Source organism: Panthera leo, chromosome D1 (assembly GCF_018350215.1).
Source record: "Panthera leo isolate Ple1 chromosome D1, P.leo_Ple1_pat1.1, whole genome shotgun sequence".
Classification (NCBI taxonomy): Eukaryota; Metazoa; Chordata; class Mammalia; order Carnivora; family Felidae; genus Panthera; species Panthera leo.
This window is the reverse complement of record NC_056688.1, coordinates 114,760,903-114,779,663: the sequence shown is the minus strand read 5'-3', so window position 1 is coordinate 114,779,663 and position 18,761 is coordinate 114,760,903. Positions and strand designations below refer to the sequence as shown.

Below are 18,761 nucleotides of genomic sequence, written 5' to 3'. Positions count from 1 at the left end.
CCGCCGCGGCCACTGCGCCCGCCCGGCCAGGGCCCGGAGGCCCCAAAAGGCCCTTCCTTGGTCTCTGGGCCTCGCGCCCCCGCAAGAGCCAGGGACCCAGTGATTAGTCCTGCTGGGCCAGCAGGTGGCAGGGAATGCTGCGACGGGGGTGTCCTAGGGCAGGGTGGTGTCCCGGGCCTCGCAGTAGGTGCTTGGAGAGATGGGAGCCGGCCCGGCACCTGCCCGCCAACAGGGCTGACGCGCCACCCCGCACACAGGTGACCCTACCCACGGGTGCCTCGCCGTTACTTTGCAGCTGTAGCCCCTCTCCCTCCCGGGCACATGGGAGCAGCAGGCGAGCAGGTAGTGAAGTCTTCACACAGGGCCCCATCCCAGCTGAGCCCAGGCCTCTGATCTCAGGCCACCCGCCTTCCACCCAACAAATAAACTGAGCTCTGAGAAGCCGCCAGAACAGTACATATGTGTTACACGCGGTAGGGGCGAGGGGAACAGGGGGTCACTGCGCCCACGCACAGGGAAGGCACCCACTGGCCAGGGTGCATCAGGGGCCAGCCCAAAGTCAGTGGGGTCTAGGCCTGGGCAGACTCTGGGGACGGTGATGCTGAAGGGTCCGGTGGGGCCAGGCCCGTGCGCTGGATGCTGTCTTCATACTTCTGGCGGCCGAGCTCCAACACCGCCCTCACCTCTTCGGCTACGTCCAGCCGGTCACTCTGCTCCAAGGCCTGGACGAGGCGCCCCACGGCCCCCGGCTGCCCGGCCTGGCGCTCAGCCCAGGAGAAGAGCATGTGACGGATCTGGCCGTCCAGGTCGTCCCTGGGGGGGCGGGGGGAGTGGTGACCCAGAGGCCCAGCCACCACACCCAACGTTCTGCTCACCCTCCTAGGGGGGGTTCCCTGCTCCCTAGGTGGGATGTGGCCAGACCCTCCCTTTCCTGCCAGTTGGCCCTGTCCCCGCCCACCTGGGGCAGAACTTCAGCCAGCCTCAGGGAAGGTCCTCCTGGCGGCTGCCAGGACCCAGGCCTGAGGCTGGTCCAAAGCCAGCAGTAGCAGGCCCAGAGGAACTCACCGGAACTCATGCCTGATGCGCTGCAGCTCACGGTAGGGCATGCCGAGGTGCAGGGCCACAGCTGGCCAGTCAGGGCCCAAGCGTCCGGCCACATTCAGCAGGTTGCTCTGGGTCAGGAAGCCGGTCTCAGCATCACCCAGGTTCAAAGGTGCCAGGGAGAGGCTAGTCCCCTGCCCCTGCCCTGGCGCCTTGGACCCCCGCAGTCTCTGTGAGGAAGAAGGGGTGCAGTGAGCCCTGCCCTCTGCCCCCCCACCCCGGCCTCCCCGCTCCCGGCCTCTGTGCCACCCCTGCCCCCTTCACACACACTGCCCCCCACCCCAGGCCACACCGGCAGCTTGATGGGCAGAGTGGCCATCCACGGGCTGTCTGTGCCCTTGCGGTGCCGGGCCGCCTCGGCCTCCTCGGGCACGTCCTCGGGCACTGCTCCCCGGTAGAAGGACACCTGGGGATGGGATGAGGTGGGGCTCAGTGTTCTGGCCTCTGCCCAGGCAGCCTGGGGCTCCCTGCCCACTTGACCCACCTGGCCCCTCACAGCCTGAGCCTGTCGGTCCAGGGTTGTGGTCACATACACCTCCTTCACGTTCTTCAGGTGTGAGTAAAAGACAAAGCAGACCCTGCCCTGCACGCAGTCTGGGCGGTCTGGGGGCGGGGATGGGTTCAGCGGGGAGCCTGGGGAACAGACCCCAGCGTCCACCCACCGCCCCCAAGGAGTGGGGGGGGGGCATACCAGCATCCACGTCAATACCCTTCTCGAAGGCAGCGAAGAATTTTTCGCCCTCGAACATCTCCACCGTGTCAGAGGGCTCGGGGCCTCGGTACCGCTCCAGCAGCCGCCGCAGGGTGGCATCCACCTGGGGGCGGGGGGCGCCCGCTGGCTCGGAGCTCAGCGCCCGCACCCCCGCACCCGGACCTCACCCCTCGGCCCTGGCAGACGCCCACCTTGCTGAGGGGCAGACACTGCAGCAGCACCTGCTCGGGGTCGCGGCGTCGCTGCAGCGCGATGAGGCTCACGCGGTGCAGCCGCAGCCGCTCCCAGGCCTTGCGAGCCAGGCCCTCCACGCGGGTCTTGGCGGTGTACCAGAGCCAGTACCTGCGGGGCTGCACGTGAGTGCGGCCGGGACGAGCCTCCTGCGGGGAGGGGCCGAGGGAGCGGGGGTGGGGGGGCACTGACCAGGAGAAGTGCGTGACCCGGAAGCGAGCATACAGGTGGGTGAGCTCCAGGGTCACCTGAGTGGTGATGTCATCCCACGTGGCTTCGGGAGGGGTCCGGTACAGCAGGTGAAGGCATGAGCGATCCAGACTGAGGCCTAGGGACGCGAGGGGGTGGGAGGCTGAGGCCACCCGCGCAGGGGCTCCCCGTCTGAGCGCTGCCCCCTCAACCCAGCGGCCGGGAATTCAGGTGGGCCGGACGGCCGGACGGCCGCCTCTCACCTGTGACGCCGGGGGGCAGAGGCAGCTGCACTGTGACCGGCCGGAGGAAGCTGGGGGGGCCGCTCTGGGAGAGGCAGAGCAGGGGGCTGGCCGCCGCCCCGGGCTCCTCCAGCAGGGCCCGAAGCTCCCCGCTGGCCACGCGCACCACCTGGGGCAAAGAGGCCACCTGAAGGCTCACCTTTGTCTTGAGGCGGCCCCCACCGCCCACCCTGGCCCTGCCTGTACCTGCATATAGACCTGCCGAGGCTCGTCGGTGGCCCCAGGGGGGAATGTGACCTTGACCCCAGGGTGTCCCGAGGAGTACAGCAACGTCCCCTCCGGTGGCACCAGGCAGGCATCGGACACAGGACGCGAAACCACGAGGAACCATGAGAAGTGGGGCACCTGGCAGTGGGCCCAGAGCCGCTGGGCACGGGGGGCGGGAGTCAGAGGGAACAGGGTCAGAGCGGGGACGGGGTCTGGGCAGAGCCGTCGGGCGGAGGCGGGGGGAGGGCCACAGTGGCTCTCACCTTGGGTGTCTCTTCCTCCAGATGAGTCTCCAGGTCACTCCAGTTGTCATCAGTCAGGGTCCTGACCACCACCTCACGGCAACGCCGGGCCCGCGGGGGCACAAAGAGCAGCCACAGGCCCACCTCCTGCCAGGCAAGGGCGGCGTGAGCGCTGGGCCCAGGCCTGGGCCCTCATCACCTGCACCCCACCCCTGACTTGTTCCGGGCGTGCCTGCTGGAAGGCCACCCCGTGGGGCTGCAGCTCCAGGACGTGGCTGAGCAGAGAGTCGTGGGGACCCAAGGGGACGAGTCGTGGCTCCGGCAGCCGTAGTCGATAGCGGATGCTGACAGGGGTGGCAGTGGCCCCGGCAGGGAACTGCAGGCGGACGCCACAGGCCAAGGTCACCGAGCAGCCTTGGGGGGTCACGAGGAAGCTGCACGACAGGGCGGACATCCAGTCAGACACAGAAGGCATGTGTACGTCTGAGTTGGGCACCCCTAGGAGACCGTGGGAGACCCCGGAGGCATGAGCAAGGTGTCCATCAGGGACAGGGTGACAGGGCCAGGACATGCTTGTCTGGCCCCATCTCTCCTCCCCAACACACCTGTCCAAATCTGAGTTCAGGAACAGCCTGGGCATTTCTGGGATCATCGGTGTCCCTATGGAGAAACAGGAAAGCTGTTAGAACAGCCATGGCACCTGCCCCCTCGGCCTGTCTGTGGCCTGACCTCCCCCAGCAACAGGCCTACCTGGGGGACTGGGGAGGGCAGGCGGGGCCTCGCCCAGGGGGTTCCCCCGAAGGCGCACAAAGGGGGCGTCCAGTAGCTCAGGGGGCACGTCCCGGAGCTGGTTGTCCCTCAGATCTAGTCGGGTGAGCAGCGGGAGGTGGGCCAGGCTGGTGGGCACCGAGGTCAGGAGGTTGCTGTGCAAAACAAGCAGCCGCAAGGACCGCAGCCCCGCTGCGGGCAGGTGCCAGCTCAGGGCCAGCAGAGGGCCGCGCGGGGCCACCCCAGCCCTGGCCAGGACGGGACACTCGCACTAGTCCCGTCTCTGCCCGCTCCAGCCAGACTCAGGGGGCTTGGGAAGTCTGTGCAGGGGCCTCCACAGCTGGGGAAGGGAAGGCAGGCAAGGGTCACCTAGGGGGGTGGAGGCTCCGAGGTGGGCCAAGCCTGTGTGTGCAGGGGCCCCTGTGGAGGACAAGGGGGCCCGCGTGAGAGTGGAGGCCAGGCACTCCCCGTCAGGCCCAGGGAGCCAAGAGGGCCACGGTTCCTACTCACCAAGGGAGGCTGGGAGGCTCTGCAGCCGGTTGGAGGCCAGGTTGAGCTCGGTGAGGCTGCTCAGGCCTCCAATCTCAGGGGGCAGAGTGTCCAGAAGGTTCTGTGAGAGATCGAGGCACTGCAGGGTGGACAGGGCTCCCAGCGCTTTGGGCAGCGTTCGCAGGCAGTTGTGGGTCGCATAGAGGAAGGTGAGGGTGGGAAGGGCGCCCAGAGCCTCAGGGAGCTCTGAGAGGCGGTTGTGGGAGAGCAGGAGGGTGCTCAGACCACGCATCTGGGGGATGCAGCCCGGCAGCGTCTCCAGGCTGTTGAAGCTCAGGTCTAGGTGGGCCAAGTGGGTCAGGCCACTCAGGCCAGCAGGCAGTGTGGTCAGGGAGCCCCGGAGGCAGGCACCCAGCACATCCCGCTGTTGCCCACCTGGAGAGGGGAAAGGGGAAAGGGGGAAGGCAGATGTGGCCCTCAGAGCCAGAGTCAGGTCCCCGCTCAGAGGCACAGACTTCTCCTAACCCCACCCACACAGGGACAGACTGAGACGCCAGCAGACGGACACTGCAGGCTCGTGGGCTGATAGCCATCACCCACGACCTGCCCCAGGAAAGACAGCCGCACTAGGGTCGGCTGGGAGCTGCGGTGTCCAGGAACCCCGGGCTCAGCCAGCTGCACCCTGTGAGGGGGCGGGACCAGGTGGGGCTCACCTCTGAGGACCAGGGAGCGAAGATGCCGCAAGCTGCACGGCACCTGGGCCAGGGTGGTCTCTAGCAGCCGAGGGTCCTCGTGGCTGCTCAGTTGCATGAACTGCACCTCCAGCAGCTGCGGGGACCGCCGGGCACACAGGTGTAGCAGCCGCTGGCAGCCCCCAGGGTACAGGTCCAGGCTCAGCCGGCTCCCAACCAGGAGAGGGGGGTCCCCGGGTTCTGCGTCCACAGCATCCGCAGCATCTACAGCATCTTGTGCGGCATCTTCCGTAGCAGCTGCCTCGGGCTCCAGCCCCTCCGCCACCGCAGCCATCGCCCACTGGCCGTCCTCGGGGGCCAGACATGTCCCAGCCTGCCAAGCAGGCCTGCTCAGGCAGGGCCTGGGAAGGCTGCAGAGTCAGGGGGAGGAGTGGGGGGGGGAGTGGGACTGGGCCCTCCTCCTGCTCAGGGAAATGGAGACTCCGGCTGGAGGGGAGTCCTTGAGCCAGGCCAGCCGACCCACAGAGCCCAGGGCCTCGGCTGCACAGATCTTTGCTGGAATAGGGCTGGGAAATGAGCGCCCTAGAGCTAGGAGGGCAGCACGCAGGGAGACCTGTGTGCAGAGGAGCCTGGGAAACCTGCTGGGGCGGGGGTAGTGGCAGAGGAGGGAGAAGTGAGGCTTCACATCCCAATTCTGGACATTGGCACAAGGGACTCCTAGAGCTGTCAGCTCATCCTGGCTGTCTCCCTTCCCCGCCCCTTTCAGAGTTCTGGGTCCAGCCCCACCTCCAGCCTTCACACCCAGGAGCTTTGACCGGAGGTCAAGGACTCTGATCTGCCGCGTGGAGGCAGTGGCCCAGACGTGGAACAGGGTGATCGTGCCGGCATGTGTCAGAGAAGTGAATGTGTGTGTGGGGTAATGGGACCCCACTTCGTGACCGCCGGAGGAGGGTTCTCCCACGCTTCCCGTTCGCATCTCGGTCGGAAGATGAAGGCAGCGGTCTGCACACTCAGAGCTCCGATCGCCTGGGGGCCGGTCCTGGCCCCGAGAGCACCCCCGACCCCCACCGTCCCCACCGCCCGCCAGCGCCCCGCGCGTACCTGCCTTCCAGGCTGTGCGCGGTCCCCGGTGCGCGTCCGGCGCCGGGTTTCCGCCGGTGAGTTCCCAGAGCGGGCCGGGACTCCCGGTCCCGCCCAGTCAGGACACCCCTAGCTCTGTGGTGGGACCGCAGGCAACGGCCTCGGGGTCCCTCCCCGCCCCGCCTGCCCTCTGCTGGCCTGCAGCCCTGGAGACGCGGCCGCGGACCCCAACCGGCAGCCGCCAGCCCAGCTGCACTCGGCTTCCTGTTAGTCTGTCTCAGTCCAGCCTCTCCCGCCGCGAGGGCCCGCGTAGCGGCTGGGAAACCCGCCCTTTCAGAGGTTCCTGGCCCTCAGGCCCGCCCTGCTCCGGAGCTGGGCATTCTGGGCCCCTGTCAAAGTGAGCTAGTGCAAATCTCAGCACGGAGGAAGGGTTTGGGGGCCGATCGCAGCTGCTGCCAGAAGCCAGAGCTCTAAATGGGCCACTTCCCAGCCAGCCTCAGGGGCCTCCTTCTCCCCGAAGCCTTCCTGGGGCTCCTCTAGAGACCTTGTCCCAGCTCCTGTGATCCTTATTAACTGGCAATCGCTCTGGGCCAAGTGACCCAGCAGTGGGCTTCCCCGCACGTTGCCTTTTTCAATCTTTGCACCTCGAAGGAAAGGAAATGGAGGCTATGACAGATTAGATCTTGCCCAAGGACTCATAGCCGGTAAGTGCCAAAGTCAAGAACTTCAAACTAGGTCTGACTCTCAGAGCCTGCCGTCCCTGTGTTCATTTGCCCACACTGCCGCACCCTCTTTCCTCCGATTCCCTAGCTATCACCGTCCCTTCCCCCAGGATGGGCAGTTCTGCCAGGCCCCCACTTTCCTGGCTCCTGTCCCCCACTCAGTTTCTACATAGCTGCCCAAGTCTTAAATCAATCACAGGAATACTATTCAGCTTTAAAAGGGAACAAAATTGGGATACACGCACACACACATTACAACGTGCATGAACCTTCAGAAGATTGTTAAACGAAATGTCAGATCCAGAAGGGCAAACACTGTGTGCTTTCTCTAATACAAGGTCCCCAGAGTAGTCAAATTCATAGAGACAAAAAATTAAAATGGTGGGAACCAGGAACTGGAAAAGACAATAGGGAGTTACTGTCTAATCCAACTTGGAAAGATGAAAAAGAGTCTGGAGATGGATGACGGTGACAGTTGTGTAATGTGAATGGACCCAATACGACTGAATTGGGTGATTAAAATGGTAGATCTCATGTATTATTTTATCCCTAAAAATAAAAATCACAACCTGCTACTTCCCTAGGTATTGCAGAAGTCCCCTCCTTGCAAGGAGTTTCCCCACTTTACCCCAACTGTGAGACCTTGAACAAGAAAACCTTTCTGCGCCAGACAGCGAGGCCGCCCACAGGAACCGTGTGGTTTGCATGAACACACCCGTGCTTGATGCACTACACCCGAAGGTTGGCCTCGCTGTGACAGCCTCCCACGGGCTGGGCTGGCTCCTGCTTCTGGACCCATCCCCAGCCACGGTGAGGCCTTTGCACCTGACCCTTCTGCCTGGCGCTCGCCCCGGTTCTCAGGGCCACCTCATCCCTTCGAGCTTCTCAGTCTGGATCGACTCGTTTATTTACTCTGTGTGTTCGCGCGCTCTAAACTTAGGTTCCGGAGAAGCAGGGCCAGGCCTGCTCCCTCTCGGCACGCCAACCGGCGGCGGGGTCCCGGATACCGTGCAGTGAACAAGTGGCACGTGGACACAGGTGAGTTCGGAGTCCACACGACCCCGCAGGGGTGCAGCCACCAGGCCCAGGCCGCTCGGCTGCGCAGTGTGAGCGCGGGCCGGACTCGCCCACCTCACTGGCCTGGCTGCGCGGGAATACCGCGGGTCCCCACAGTCCCCGAGGCCAGGAACCAACCGGCAGCCAGCCGGCCGCGTGCGTCGGCACAGAAAGCGCGCCTGCACTTCCGGTAGCGGTGCACCATGGGACTTGGAGTCCTCCCACGGCGACGGCCACGCCCGTCGCACAGAGATGTGTGGCGGGAGTGGCGGCCGCGCTGCAAGCTCGCTCGCCCCGCCATCCCAAGAAGGTCGGGGGACACTCGTCCCCGGGTGGTACAGGAAGGCGGCCCTGGAGCTGCCCTTCGCCTTTGCTGCCGCGGGATTGTACGAAGCGAGGCCTCTCCGCCTCCGCCGCCCGGGCGCCCTGTGACGTCACTCGGAGGCGCCCTCGCGGCGCGGCCCGCGGATCCCGGGGGCTTCTGGGTAGCGGATTACCCCCGCCCCCCGCGCCTGCGACTTCCTTTCCGTCCCTGACGCCGCCGAGGTCGCACGCGTGAGGCTAGTCCGCCGCCGAGTGAGTGGGCGGCGGGGCCAGGGCGCGGGCAGTGGGGGCCGTGGGGGTCCCGGGGAGGGGCGGGCAGGCGCCGGCCGGGTCTTGGAGGGGGCCGGGGCGGACGGCCTCCGAGTCACGCCGCCGCCGTCTCCTCCCGCCTCAGGATGCGCTACGTCGCCTCCTATCTGCTGGCCGCCCTCGGGGGCAATGCCTCCCCCAGTGCCAAGGACATCAAGAAGATTCTGGACAGCGTGGGCATCGAGGCGGACGACGACCGGCTCAACAAGGTAGCCGCCCCGCAGGCCCCACAGCCCCCGGCTGGCCCGACGCTGTGCATATGGAGGCCTGTGGCCTCGGCGGCGCGGGTTTCACCCTTGAGAAAGCGCGGCTTGGTGTGCTCGGGGCGGGCGTGGGGCTGCTGCGACCCCAAAGAAGGGACGGTGAGGCGGGGGGGGGGGGGGTGGGCCGTGAGGCGGACTCCAGCCTGGTTCCGGGGACCCGAGATGGAAGTTACAGCGCAGTTTAAAACGTCCAAGTGATTTTGTGTTAGAGAAGTGGAAAGGGCAGGGCGCGTTTTAATGACGTTGTCTTTTCATCCGCCTCACTAACAACGTTCGGGCGTGTGGCTAGGATACACCGAGATGCTGTGCGATTCTTGCTCGGGAAATGCCGGGAGTGGTCCGGTTCCCGCTAGCGGCAGGCTTAGATTAGAGAACGCACGTGCAGGCCATAAGGGTTGGGCTGGACAGGGCAGGCCTCGAGGCTCGGGGGCGTTTTCTCTGTGTTCCTTGGTTCCAGGAGGTGAAGTTAGGGTGTGGGGCGCAGTAGTGAGCCTCTGGTAACTGCTGGTTGTGGTTCTAGGTCATCAGTGAACTGAACGGAAAAAACATCGAAGACGTCATTGCCCAGGGTGAGATTGTGTGCTGGGGGGTTTCGTTCTCGTGGTCCATCCTAATCCCTGCCGGTCAGCCTGTGGCCTGCCAGGTTTCGCTTGTGGACCAGAGCACTCGAGAAGCCTCACCCAGAGAAGTGAGCAGGCTTCAGTGGGCTTGTGCCGGGGATGCTTCTAGACATTCTGCGTGGGAGGGCAGCAGAGGGTGCTGGTGCTATCACCGGGCCGGCTGCCCACCCCACCTGCAGGGTTCGGAACTGGGTATTATTTCCATCTTTAAATATATTTTTTAATGTTTGCTTACTTTTTAAGAGAACGTGTGCGTGAGAGGGAGAGGGAGACAGAGGATCTGTGCGCTGTCGGCACAGAGCCCGATGTGTCACGAACTGTAAAATCATGACCTGAGCCGAAGCCGGATTAACTGACTAAGCCACCCAGACAGCCCTGGAATTGGGGTTTTATGAACAGATCTCACCATGTGTTCTCGGGGGGTTGGGAGCACCGACTGGGTGTGGGAGAGACCACAGGTCCCTGCCCCTCTTGGCCGGACGGATGGTTTTCTGGTGGCATGAGGCTGCAGATGATGGAATTGTTTGGAAGTGGTGCTGTTGGGACGGTGGTTCTATCCCTGTGTGTGTACCTCATGGGGCACAGCCAGCTCGGCAAACAGCTCGGGATGAGGATCTGGACCCAGGTAGCTGACTTAGTCCTGTCCTGGATGTAAATGCATTTGTCCAGCTTCCTTTGGGGTGGGTGTGGTCACCCAGGGGTGTTTTTGGTGGGGGGGGGCAGGGAGGGATTCCTAGACCGTTTCCAGACAGGACATTGTAGGAGGCTGGGGTGCGTGTATGTGGCAGAGGCAGAGCCGCCTGTGTGGGAGGACAAGCTTGTGACGCTGGCACTTGGTGATGTCTCCCTATATCGGGCAGACTGTCTTGTCCACCCCCAAGGGGCCTTCAGGCGAGCACCTGCTCTGATCTCCTCTCCCCTGACTTCCATAGGTATTGGCAAGCTGGCCAGTGTGCCTGCTGGTGGGGCGGTGGCCGTCTCTGCTGCCCCAGGATCTGCAGCTCCCGCTGCTGGTTCCACCCCAGCTGCAGGTAAGTGGAGGCTGGGGCAGGGTCTCTGCTGGGAATCTGGGATGCACTGTGGGCCTTGCTCACTGTGCCCTTCCTCCCCACAGCAGAGGAGAAGAAAGACGAAAAGAAGGAAGAATCAGAGGAGTCGGATGATGACATGGGATTTGGCTTGTTTGATTAGAGTCCTGCTCTCCTGCAAATAAAACCCTTTTTACGTATTTTTTGAGCGACCTGTGAGTGTTTTGTAAGAGTGCGGCCTTGGCACGGGGCAGGTGTGGGGGAAGAGGGGGTCCCACGGTGGGTGGGCAGGCCTTCATTCCAGGAGAAACCCCAGCCCTTCCTGGTGACGTGAGGAACTGGGGATCTGGTGCAGAGATGGGTACCTGGGATGGGAGGGCACCTCCTACGGATCTAGGGTGCGCCAATCCTTGAGTAGGCTCTGGAGGGGACGTAAGCCTTCTTGGGCACAGTCCTGACTCCTGAGGACTGCCGGGGCCTCCCCAGGAAGTGAAGCCTTCAGGGGACACACAGGAACACTTCAAAGGCAGCAGTGGGTGGTCTGCAGTGCTCTCAGGAGGCTCTGGCTGGTGGAGGCCAGCAGTTGCCCCAAGACTGGTAGCATTTTTCAGTTACACACGAGAAAGAGGTGTGGTGCACGTGCGATCTGTAGGTTTCCCTGTGGAGTCCGGGCTCCAGTTCATGTTCAAGCTCCACTTTTAATCTCAGCAACTCGGGGCAGTCACGTTCCTGCTCTGAGGCTTGGTTACCACAGCTATCTGACAGTCTGGCCAGATGAGGAAGGGGCTCGTAGGCAGTGATGTTGGGCCACGTGCCCACTAAGTCCAGGGGCAGGCCTGCCCGTGCCCATCTAGCCACCATCCTGGCCCTGCAGTGGTTTATAGTCTCCTGGGCCTTAGGTCCCCTGCCCACCAATGCCAGACCGCTCAGTAGACACTCCGATTCTCCCTCTGATGGCTCTGGGTCAGCACCGGGCCGTACTGTAGGTGCATCTCGTGCCAGGCTACAGCTCTGACATCCTCGTGGGTTGTTTTGCAGGGAACAGGTAAGGAAGGGGCATAAAAGGAACGTCTGGGGGTGGAGGGCCTCTCTCAGGGAGGGAGGATGAGGCCTGTGGGACAGGAGTGTGTATGGGATGTGGGAAAGAAGGCCTGAGGCCCTCCTGGTTACCCAGAGGAGTGGGGACTCGCGTGGGACTCGGGTTTGGGGGAGGAGGTAGAACCCGCTCCTGTGGTCGGTGGGACACGGGCCAAGAGGCATCACCGCACGTGTTCCAGCAGCATGTGCTGCAAGGGTCAAGGAGGGTGGGGTTGTGGATGCCCCAGGTTCCCTGGAGGAGGGGGCCTAAAGTCTGTGGGCAGACCTTAGACCGGGAAGAGAAGGGTCCTGGGTGGGACTGGAAGCATGACACCCGCCTGGCAGAATGATTACACAGCAGGTCAGTACTTACACGCTCGGGTCCCGTACCTCTGCTTGAGTAAAAACCACCTTTTAGGGGCGCCTGGGTGGCTCAGATGGTTGAGGGTCCTCTTGATTTCAGCTCCGATCATGATCTCACAGTTCCTGGGATCCAGCCCCCCATCTTGGGATTCTTCCCCTGCCTTCTTCCCCACGTGCTCACATGTGCCCTCTCTCAAAATATTTTTTTTATATGATTACACAGCAAACACCAGGGTTTTCATCCACACTGTGAGGGAGGGGGGCCACCTCCCACCCCCAGCCAGGGTTCCTGGAAGTGCTGCTATGTTCCTGGCTCCAGAGCAGACACAGTCCCAGGGGCCTGGAGAGAGGGATGTGTATCCAAAACAGTGCAACTCTGATGTGGAAATGGGGGCAGAGGTCTCCCGGCACTGGGGCAGGGCCACCCTTCAAGGCCCCACAGTCCCTCAGAAGCAGGAAGGGCCTGGACCCTGGCTTGTCCTTGGAGCAGGTCCCTGGCTCAGCCTGCACCTCCTGGTGGTCACCCTGGTGAACCCCTGGGCTCTCCAGGCCAGCTTTGGGGTGTGCTTCATCCCCACTGTACCATACCTCCTGCCCCCTGCCGCTTCCAGCAGCTTCCCCAAGGTCTCGGTCAGAAGGGGCCTTGATCATCCTAATGGGGCCATAGTCTCCGCACTGTACATCCATCCAAAGCACTCGGGGGTTAGTGTCCCCATGTGCAAGAGAAGGTCAATTGGTCTAAGTCAAATTCAGTTAAATATCTCCTGTTTTCCTCTCTCCCAATACCCGGGTCTGGGCTCCCCTCCCCACCCCCAAGGCCTTTGTGCATGCTGTCCCGCAGCCTAGGCAGTCCTGTGCCCTCCACCCCCGGTCCCCCATCAGTCCTCATTTTGAGCTTATGTAAACAATGTCTCCCCCCGCCCCTCAAATAGGGCTGGGTCTGGACTGACCCTGCTCCACTGCTCTATCCTGTGCAGTCCCTCTGTCAGACACACCGTCGGTGCCAAGTATGGGTGGCTGAGAGCACAGAGGCTGAGGGATGGACAGCATGACCCAGGTGGTCCTGTCCTGGGGAAGCCCTGCTCTGGCTTCTCAGCCTGGGCCTGAAGGGGGTAGGGGGTGCAGTCCTGAGCCGCAGCCCAGACCTCCATAGCCCTGGCACCAGCTTCTGCCTAGGGTGTGGGTGTTCCTGAGGAGGCAGAGGCATCCCACCACCCCAGCACAGACCAGCCCCTTGTCTGGAAGGTGGGGTGAGGTGCAGGGCTGGCTACTGGATCCAAGCCAGACTATGCCTGCCCTACACTCCAGGAGAAAAATGCGGAAGGGTGTGAGGGTGACATCACAGGAGTGCTCCACCTGCTGGGGCAATTAGCGGGGGGGGGGGGGGGGGGGGAAGGGGAGGGCCTGACTCTTAACCAAGTAGAACCCTGGTTAGCGCCCAGCTATGGAGGGGCCGCCCCCGCGGGCGGCTAGGGCCTGGGCGTCAGGTTGGGGTCTATAGCACTAGTGTTAGCTCTGGGAGCTGTGTGTGATTCGCCTCCAGCCCTAGATACTTATGAGTCAGTCTGTGGATGAGTCCTGGGGTCCTCGCCCTGGGGCGAGCTCCTCAGTGTCCCGAGTGGGTGTTGTAGGTGGGCCCCTCGGGAGCGGGGCGGTGACTGCCCCTCGCAAGTCTCCGGATTTGTACGAGGCTCTCGGGCCCCCAGACTCCGCGCGTCCCAGGCCTGCGCTCCCCCTCCCTACACCCCTGGGCCACTGTGTGTTCCCTCCAGCTTCCCTGCGAGGCCGGGCACTGGGTCTCGGGCCCGGGGGCGGGGCCCCAAGGCCCCCGGAGGGCGCGGCCGTTCCCCGCGCGCTCCGATTGGGCGGCGCGTGCTGGCCCCGCCCCCGCCCGCCCCCACTAAAAACACCGCCTCCGCCACCGCCAGGCACAGCGTCTCCGCCTCCGCAGGCGGGGACCCCAGCTAGAGCCACCGCGGGCCCGGCCCGGCCCGGCCCCGGAACGAGCGGGAGCGCGCGGCGCGCAGCGAGCCCCGGAGCCCGGAGGGCCGCAGCGATGTTCCCCAAGGAGGCGACGTGGAACATCTCGTTCGCGGGCTGCGGCTTCCTGGGCGTCTACCACATCGGCGTGGCCTCCTGCCTCCGCGAGCACGCGCCCTTCCTGGTGGCCAACGCCACGCACATCTACGGCGCCTCGGCAGGGGCGCTCACCGCCACGGCGCTGGTCACCGGCGCCTGCCTGGGTGAGGGGGCGGGGCGGGGATCCGGCGCGGGGTCCTGCCCGGGCGAGGGGGCGGGACAGGGGGCCTGCCTGGACGAGGGGGCCGGACAGGGGTCCTGCCAGGTGAGCGGGCGGGACAGGGGGCCTGCCTGGGTGAGGGGACGGGGCCGGGATCCGGCAGGGGTCCTGCCGGGGTGAGCGGAGGCCGGGCGGATGTTCTTCCAGAGGGTAGAGCGCCCCCCCGCCCCGCCCCGGCCCGTCCGCTCCGGGAAGCTGGCCGGGGCGCGGGTCGGGTGGGGAGGGGTCTTTTGCCCGCCCCCAGGACCCGGGTGGAAGGTCCGAGCTCGGGCGCCGGCCCGGGGGCGGGGCCTGGTTTGTTTTGCATCGAGGTGCCCAGGGATTGGGGTGGGGCCACGCGCGCCTCTGGGGCCGAGGCTCTGGCCTTTCAGGGCGCAAAGGCTGGAGGACGGACAGGTGCAGCAAAAGGTATTTCATTGGAAAGAGAAAGTAACTCGTGGGCGGGACCGTGAGAGTCGGGGGAGGGGCCTCACTATCCCGGTAGCCCGGCGGTGGCCCAGGTCACTGTGTCCTGGGGCTACGCTGTTCCAGGCTGCCGTGTCCCTGGGGCCCTGTATGGGGTGGCCTCTGAAGAGTATTTGGGTACCGTGGCCTGGTGCCTCCCAGGGCATCTGGAGGAGGAACTTGGCCGGTAGGGCCTGGGCAAGGCAAACTCTTCCCCACCCTCTCCCTCGTTGCCCACCGCCCACTGTGGGCCTGGGTTCCCAGGTGTGGTCAACCCACTCCCCTGGGGTGAGGGTGCTTCCGGGCCCTCCAGCCCCTCCAGCGGTAGCGCAGAGGTGGGTGTGCACCGGGATGGCCTTCTCTACTCACAGGCACTTCAGGCAGGCGCGTCCAGTGCTGTTTACAGCACACTGAGTACTTCAGGAGTCCTGGGAAAGGTGCCCAGCCCCCAGCTACTGGGGCAGCCAGGGTGACAGAAGGGTCAACAGGTCCTTGAATGCCCTGCCCAGCAGGAGCCTGTCCGGGGTTCTCCGCTGCCCCCTTCCAGTGACCTTTGCCCTGAGGGGCTGGGGTAGAAGGAGCACAGCTCCGCATCCGTGGGACCTGGGGGCCCTGCCCCTCTCTCTCTGGAAGCCTTCCAGCCAGTGTCTGTCATACCTGCGTGCTGGCCTCGGGCCACACCTGACTTACTGCTGTGGAGGTGGCTCCCAGGACGCCCCCTCTTACCCCCAAGGAGCCTCTTTTTCAGGAGCGGTCTTGGGCAGCTACAGTCTCCACAGCATGGCGGGCTCTGTCCAAGAAGAGTGTTGGGGGTGCTTTCTCAGGGGCGGTGGGACCCCACTCTTTCCAATCCCATGCCCACAGGCCTGTGCTGGACTCCCTGGGTCTGGCCAAGTGTGTGAAGGCTCAGGCTGGTCAGGGTTGAACCTCTGCCTTCCCCCCCCCTCCCCTTCACAGGCTGGGGGCCACGCCAGGTCAGGCCCAGTGACTCATGGATCAGGACAAGCAGTTGGGAAATACTGGGCAGAGGGAAGGCCTTGGCCCCAGCTGTCTGCCCTCCAGGGATGGTAGCCTACCTTTGTCTCTCTGGGGCAGGAAGCAAGAGTCTCCGTCATGGGCCAGGCCTCGTGATGGATACTGGGAGTTCTCCAGGGGAGATGGCGGTGCCGTGACTGTGCGTGCTGTGGCTCTGGGCATGGGACCACGGGGTGGTGGCAAGCCCTGACTGTCGGCCCTGCTCACCCAGGCGAGGCAGGTGCCAACATCATCGAGGTGTCTAAGGAGGCCCGGAAGCGGTTCCTGGGTCCACTGCACCCCTCCTTCAACCTGGTGAAGACTATCCGTGGCTGCCTGCTGAAGACCCTGCCTGCTGACAGCCATGAGCGCGCCAGCGGGCGTCTGGGCATCTCCCTGACCCGAGTCTCTGACGGCGAGAACGTCATTATATCCCACTTCGGCTCCAAGGACGAGCTCATCCAGGTGGGCCGTGGTGGGCCGCATCCCGAATCGGGCACAGTAGGAGCTCAGGGTCCCTGCTCACCACGCCCTCTCTGTCCCTGCCCCACAGGCCAACGTCTGCAGTACCTTCATCCCTGTGTACTGCGGCCTCATCCCTCCGGCCCTCCAGGGCGTAGTGAGTATCCCCGGGGCACCTTTCCTGGGCGACCAGAGTTGTTCCCTGGGCAGGCAGTGGGACGAGGCAGTGGGGAGGAGGAAGGGCAGCGGTGCCTCTCCCCCCCCCCCCACCCCCCCCCCAGCCTGTTGCCTCACTTCCACTTACTCAAGAGCCAGGCGGGCCCCCTGGAGACGCATACTTCCTGTGGCTGTCTCTGCCCCTCCCCCAAGGTCTGGCCATCTGTTCGGCCGCCGTGGCCAGTGCCCAGTGGGTGAAAGGCTCGAAGGAAATAGCCACGGGGTGGAGCCCAAGGTGGCCCAGTGGGTTAGCCAGCTCAGTCCTCAGGCCTCTCCCCGTGTGGCCGTGTGTCCCGCAGCGCTATGTGGATGGCGGCATCTCAGACAACCTGCCACTCTACGAGCTCAAGAACACCATCACCGTGTCCCCCTTTTCGGGAGAGAGTGACATCTGCCCACAGGACAGCTCCACCAACATCCACGAGCTCCGGTTCACCAACACCAGCATCCAGTTCAACCTGCGCAATCTCTACCGCCTGTCCAAGGCCCTGTTCCCGCCCGAGCCCACGGTGAGCCCTTCGCCGGGGGGCCCGCTGAGCCTGTCCCGGCTCAGTGCCAGGGGAGCGAGCTGCCGGAAGGCCTCTCCTGAGGGACCAGGCAGAGGTGGGCGCTGCGCAGACTCTCCATTGAGGCCGCCCGTCCAGCAGCCCGGATCCCTGTCACCTTGGCGGAAGGAAGGGGCTGTGGGGGCTCCAGAGGGCGGAGCAGGGCACCCCGGCTCTCTCCTGGTGCCTCCCCGCTCCTATTCATCGTCCCCCTGCCTTAGGTGCTGCGGGAGATGTGCAAGCAGGGTTACAGGGACGGGCTGCGTTTTCTGAGGCGCAACGGTGCGTGGGTGCCCCCTGGAGCAGGCGCGGGTGGGGTGGGCGGGCGTGGTGGCTCCTCGCCTCCGCCCCTGCTCCCGTGCTGATCACCTGTCTGGGGGGTCCCCACCCAGGCCTCCTGAACAGGCCCAACCCCCTGCTGGCGCTGCCCCCGGCCCGCCCCCGTGCCCCCGAGGATGAGGATGTGGAGGAGGCCCAGGGGGCCACAGAGAGGGCCCTAGCGGAGGGCCCCTTGCAGCCACCCCTGGAGGACCACATCCTGGAACATCTGCCTGCGAGGCTCAATGAGGGTGTGTGCAGCTGGCGGGGCGGATGGGGGTCCCTGGCTGGTGGGGAGCAGAGGAGCGGGGAGGGCCTGGCTTCCCGGGCCGCTGGTCAGCGTCCCTCCTGCGCCCACCCCCAGCCCTGCTGGAGGCCTGCATAGAGCCCAAGGACCTGCTGACCGCCTTCTCCAACATGCTGCCTGTGCGTCTGGCCACAGCCATGATGGTGCCCTACACTCTGCCGCTGGAGAGCGCTGTGTCCTTCACCATCCGGTGAGGGGAGTAGGGGGCTTGGGCGGGGACCGTGGGGGACCAGACTTCGTCATCCGTGAGTGGTGGACACCGTGGGGAGAAGGCCGCTGGCGGGGGGATGCGGCAGAGACGCCGGGTCGGGGGTCCCAGAAGCTGGGGCGCAGGCCGGGGTGGGGTGGGCGTGGGGGAGGGGGAGGAGCCATGGGCCCTGAGGCCACGCCTCCCGTCCCCGCCCAGCTTGCTGGAGTGGCTGCCTGACGTCCCTGAGGACATCCGGTGGATGAAGGAGCAGACAGGCAGCATCTGCCAGTACCTGGTGATGCGTGCCAAGAGGAAGCTGGGGAGCCACCTGCCCTCCAGGTGAGCCCCCCTCACTGTTGTGTCTCCCCCAGGCCTGAAGCCCCAGGGGCCGCCTCTAAAGCCCTCCCGCCCTCCATCCCTCCCCACCTGCAGGCTGTCGGAGCAGGTGGAGCTGCGCCGCGCCCAGTCACTGCCATCTGTGCAGCTGTCCTGTGCCACCTACAGCGAGGCACTGCCCAGCTGGATGCGCACCAGCCTCTCGCTAGGGGACGCGCTGGCCAAGTGGGAGGAGTGCCAGCGCCAGCTGCTCCTGGGCCTTTTCTGCACTAACGTGGCCTTCCCACCCGATGCCCTGCGCATGCGCGCCCCCGCCAGTCCTGCCCCTGCGCCCCCACAGCTCCCACCCGGCTCGCCCCCTTGCTGAGTGTTTCTCCCCCCCCCCCCCCCCATCCTGCTCCGCCCTTCCCCAGCCCCCTGGGGTCCCCGGTGCTGAGGGCTGGGTCCCCCAGCTTCCCTGCCCCGTGAGGTGGGGGCCCTGGGGCGGGCTGAGATCCCCCCTCCTGGGCCTCTCTCCATGACCGCCGCAGGAGTCAGGACAAGGGGCCCCTCACAGCTGCTAGAAGGGGACTTGCCGTCGACCCCTCCACCGACCACTCTGTTGCTGCGCTGAAGAAAGAGGGGTAGCGAGTACCCCTCCCCTCACCTGTGCCTTTATCTCCCCCTCAGGCCCTGCCCCAGGGCTGGGGAGAAGGGCTGGGCTGCACCCCCCACCCCGCCTCCCCCCGCCCAGCCCAGCGGCCCCCAGTCCGTGCAGTATTACTCCCCAGAGCTTTGCACCTGCGCCTCCCTCATCCGGCAAGTTTTGCCAGAGAAGAACGTTTGTGAAGAATTATTTATTTTCGCCAAGCAGAT

General features: G+C 65.0%; 3 protein-coding genes and 1 non-coding gene across 7 annotated transcripts; 3 read left to right on the top strand and 1 right to left on the bottom strand.

Annotated features, from left to right (window-relative positions):
* Nucleotides 1–449: 449 nt before the first annotated feature.
* On the bottom strand, nt 450–7,170 carry PIDD1 (p53-induced death domain protein 1). 3 transcript variants are annotated; one of them, XM_042906140.1, is made up of 16 exons: nt 6,035–7,170; nt 4,955–5,306; nt 4,263–4,676; nt 3,735–3,944; nt 3,590–3,644; nt 3,217–3,418; nt 3,006–3,131; nt 2,722–2,901; nt 2,497–2,644; nt 2,237–2,372; nt 2,005–2,155; nt 1,793–1,916; nt 1,586–1,704; nt 1,394–1,507; nt 1,066–1,271; nt 450–813 (listed from the first exon to the last, which is right to left on the bottom strand). In XM_042906140.1, exons 2-16 carry the CDS (start codon nt 5,265–5,267, stop codon nt 570–572), a joined length of 2,742 nt encoding a protein of 913 aa, XP_042762074.1. In that variant the 5' UTR covers nt 5,268–5,306; nt 6,035–7,170; the 3' UTR covers nt 450–569. The 3 variants fall into 3 exon arrangements, with proteins under 3 accessions (XP_042762074.1, XP_042762075.1, XP_042762076.1); XM_042906141.1 differs by having other exon boundaries at nt 1,811–1,916; XM_042906142.1 differs by lacking the exon at nt 3,735–3,944.
* A 1,085-nt stretch (nt 7,171–8,255) lies between these two features.
* Nucleotides 8,256–10,535, top strand: RPLP2 (ribosomal protein lateral stalk subunit P2). 2 transcript variants are annotated; one of them, XM_042906144.1, is made up of 5 exons: nt 8,256–8,367; nt 8,510–8,633; nt 9,208–9,256; nt 10,240–10,338; nt 10,425–10,535. In XM_042906144.1, the coding sequence occupies exons 2-5, from the start codon at nt 8,511–8,513 to the stop codon at nt 10,496–10,498; spliced, it is 345 nt and encodes a 114-aa protein (XP_042762078.1). In that variant the 5' UTR covers nt 8,256–8,367; nt 8,510; the 3' UTR covers nt 10,499–10,535. The 2 variants fall into 2 exon arrangements, with proteins under 2 accessions (XP_042762078.1, XP_042762077.1); XM_042906143.1 differs by having other exon boundaries at nt 10,422–10,535.
* On the top strand, nt 9,289–9,422 carry LOC122201545. The gene has a single exon (XR_006194241.1). It is a non-coding gene; the product is annotated as a small nucleolar RNA SNORA52 (small nucleolar RNA).
* A 3,161-nt stretch (nt 10,536–13,696) lies between the features above and the next one.
* Nucleotides 13,697–18,288, top strand: PNPLA2 (patatin like phospholipase domain containing 2). The gene is made up of 9 exons (XM_042905731.1): nt 13,697–14,018; nt 15,765–15,997; nt 16,086–16,151; nt 16,510–16,719; nt 16,977–17,037; nt 17,148–17,324; nt 17,438–17,570; nt 17,787–17,909; nt 18,003–18,288. Exons 1-9 carry the CDS (start codon nt 13,832–13,834, stop codon nt 18,271–18,273), a joined length of 1,461 nt encoding a protein of 486 aa, XP_042761665.1. The 5' UTR covers nt 13,697–13,831; the 3' UTR covers nt 18,274–18,288.
* Nucleotides 18,289–18,761: the final 473 nt, after the last annotated feature.

What these genes read in the sequence shown, in the direction of transcription:
- RPLP2 (XM_042906143.1), top strand. Translation starts at nt 8,511, where the DNA reads ATGCGCTACGTCGCCTCCTATCTGCTGGCCGCCCTCGGGGGCAATGCC. An exon ending in ACGACGACCGGCTCAACAAG is followed by an intron (nt 8,634 to 9,207) that starts GTAGCCGCCCCG and finishes TTGTGGTTCTAG; the next exon opens with GTCATCAGTGAACTGAACGG. An exon ending in TGGTTCCACCCCAGCTGCAG is followed by an intron (nt 10,339 to 10,421) that starts GTAAGTGGAGGC and finishes TCCTCCCCACAG; the next exon opens with CAGAGGAGAAGAAAGACGAA.
- PNPLA2 (XM_042905731.1), top strand. Translation starts at nt 13,832, where the DNA reads ATGTTCCCCAAGGAGGCGACGTGGAACATCTCGTTCGCGGGCTGCGGC. An exon ending in CTCCGGCCCTCCAGGGCGTA is followed by an intron (nt 16,152 to 16,509) that starts GTGAGTATCCCC and finishes TGTGTCCCGCAG; the next exon opens with CGCTATGTGGATGGCGGCAT. An exon ending in GCGTTTTCTGAGGCGCAACG is followed by an intron (nt 17,038 to 17,147) that starts GTGCGTGGGTGC and finishes GTCCCCACCCAG; the next exon opens with GCCTCCTGAACAGGCCCAAC.
- PIDD1 (XM_042906140.1), bottom strand. Translation starts at nt 5,267, where the DNA reads ATGGCTGCGGTGGCGGAGGGGCTGGAGCCCGAGGCAGCTGCTACGGAA. An exon ending in GAGCCTCCCAGCCTCCCTTG is followed by an intron (nt 3,945 to 4,262) that starts GTGAGTAGGAAC and finishes ACCTGCCCGCAG; the next exon opens with CGGGGCTGCGGTCCTTGCGG. An exon ending in ACGGGGTGGCCTTCCAGCAG is followed by an intron (nt 3,132 to 3,216) that starts GCACGCCCGGAA and finishes CTTGCCTGGCAG; the next exon opens with GAGGTGGGCCTGTGGCTGCT.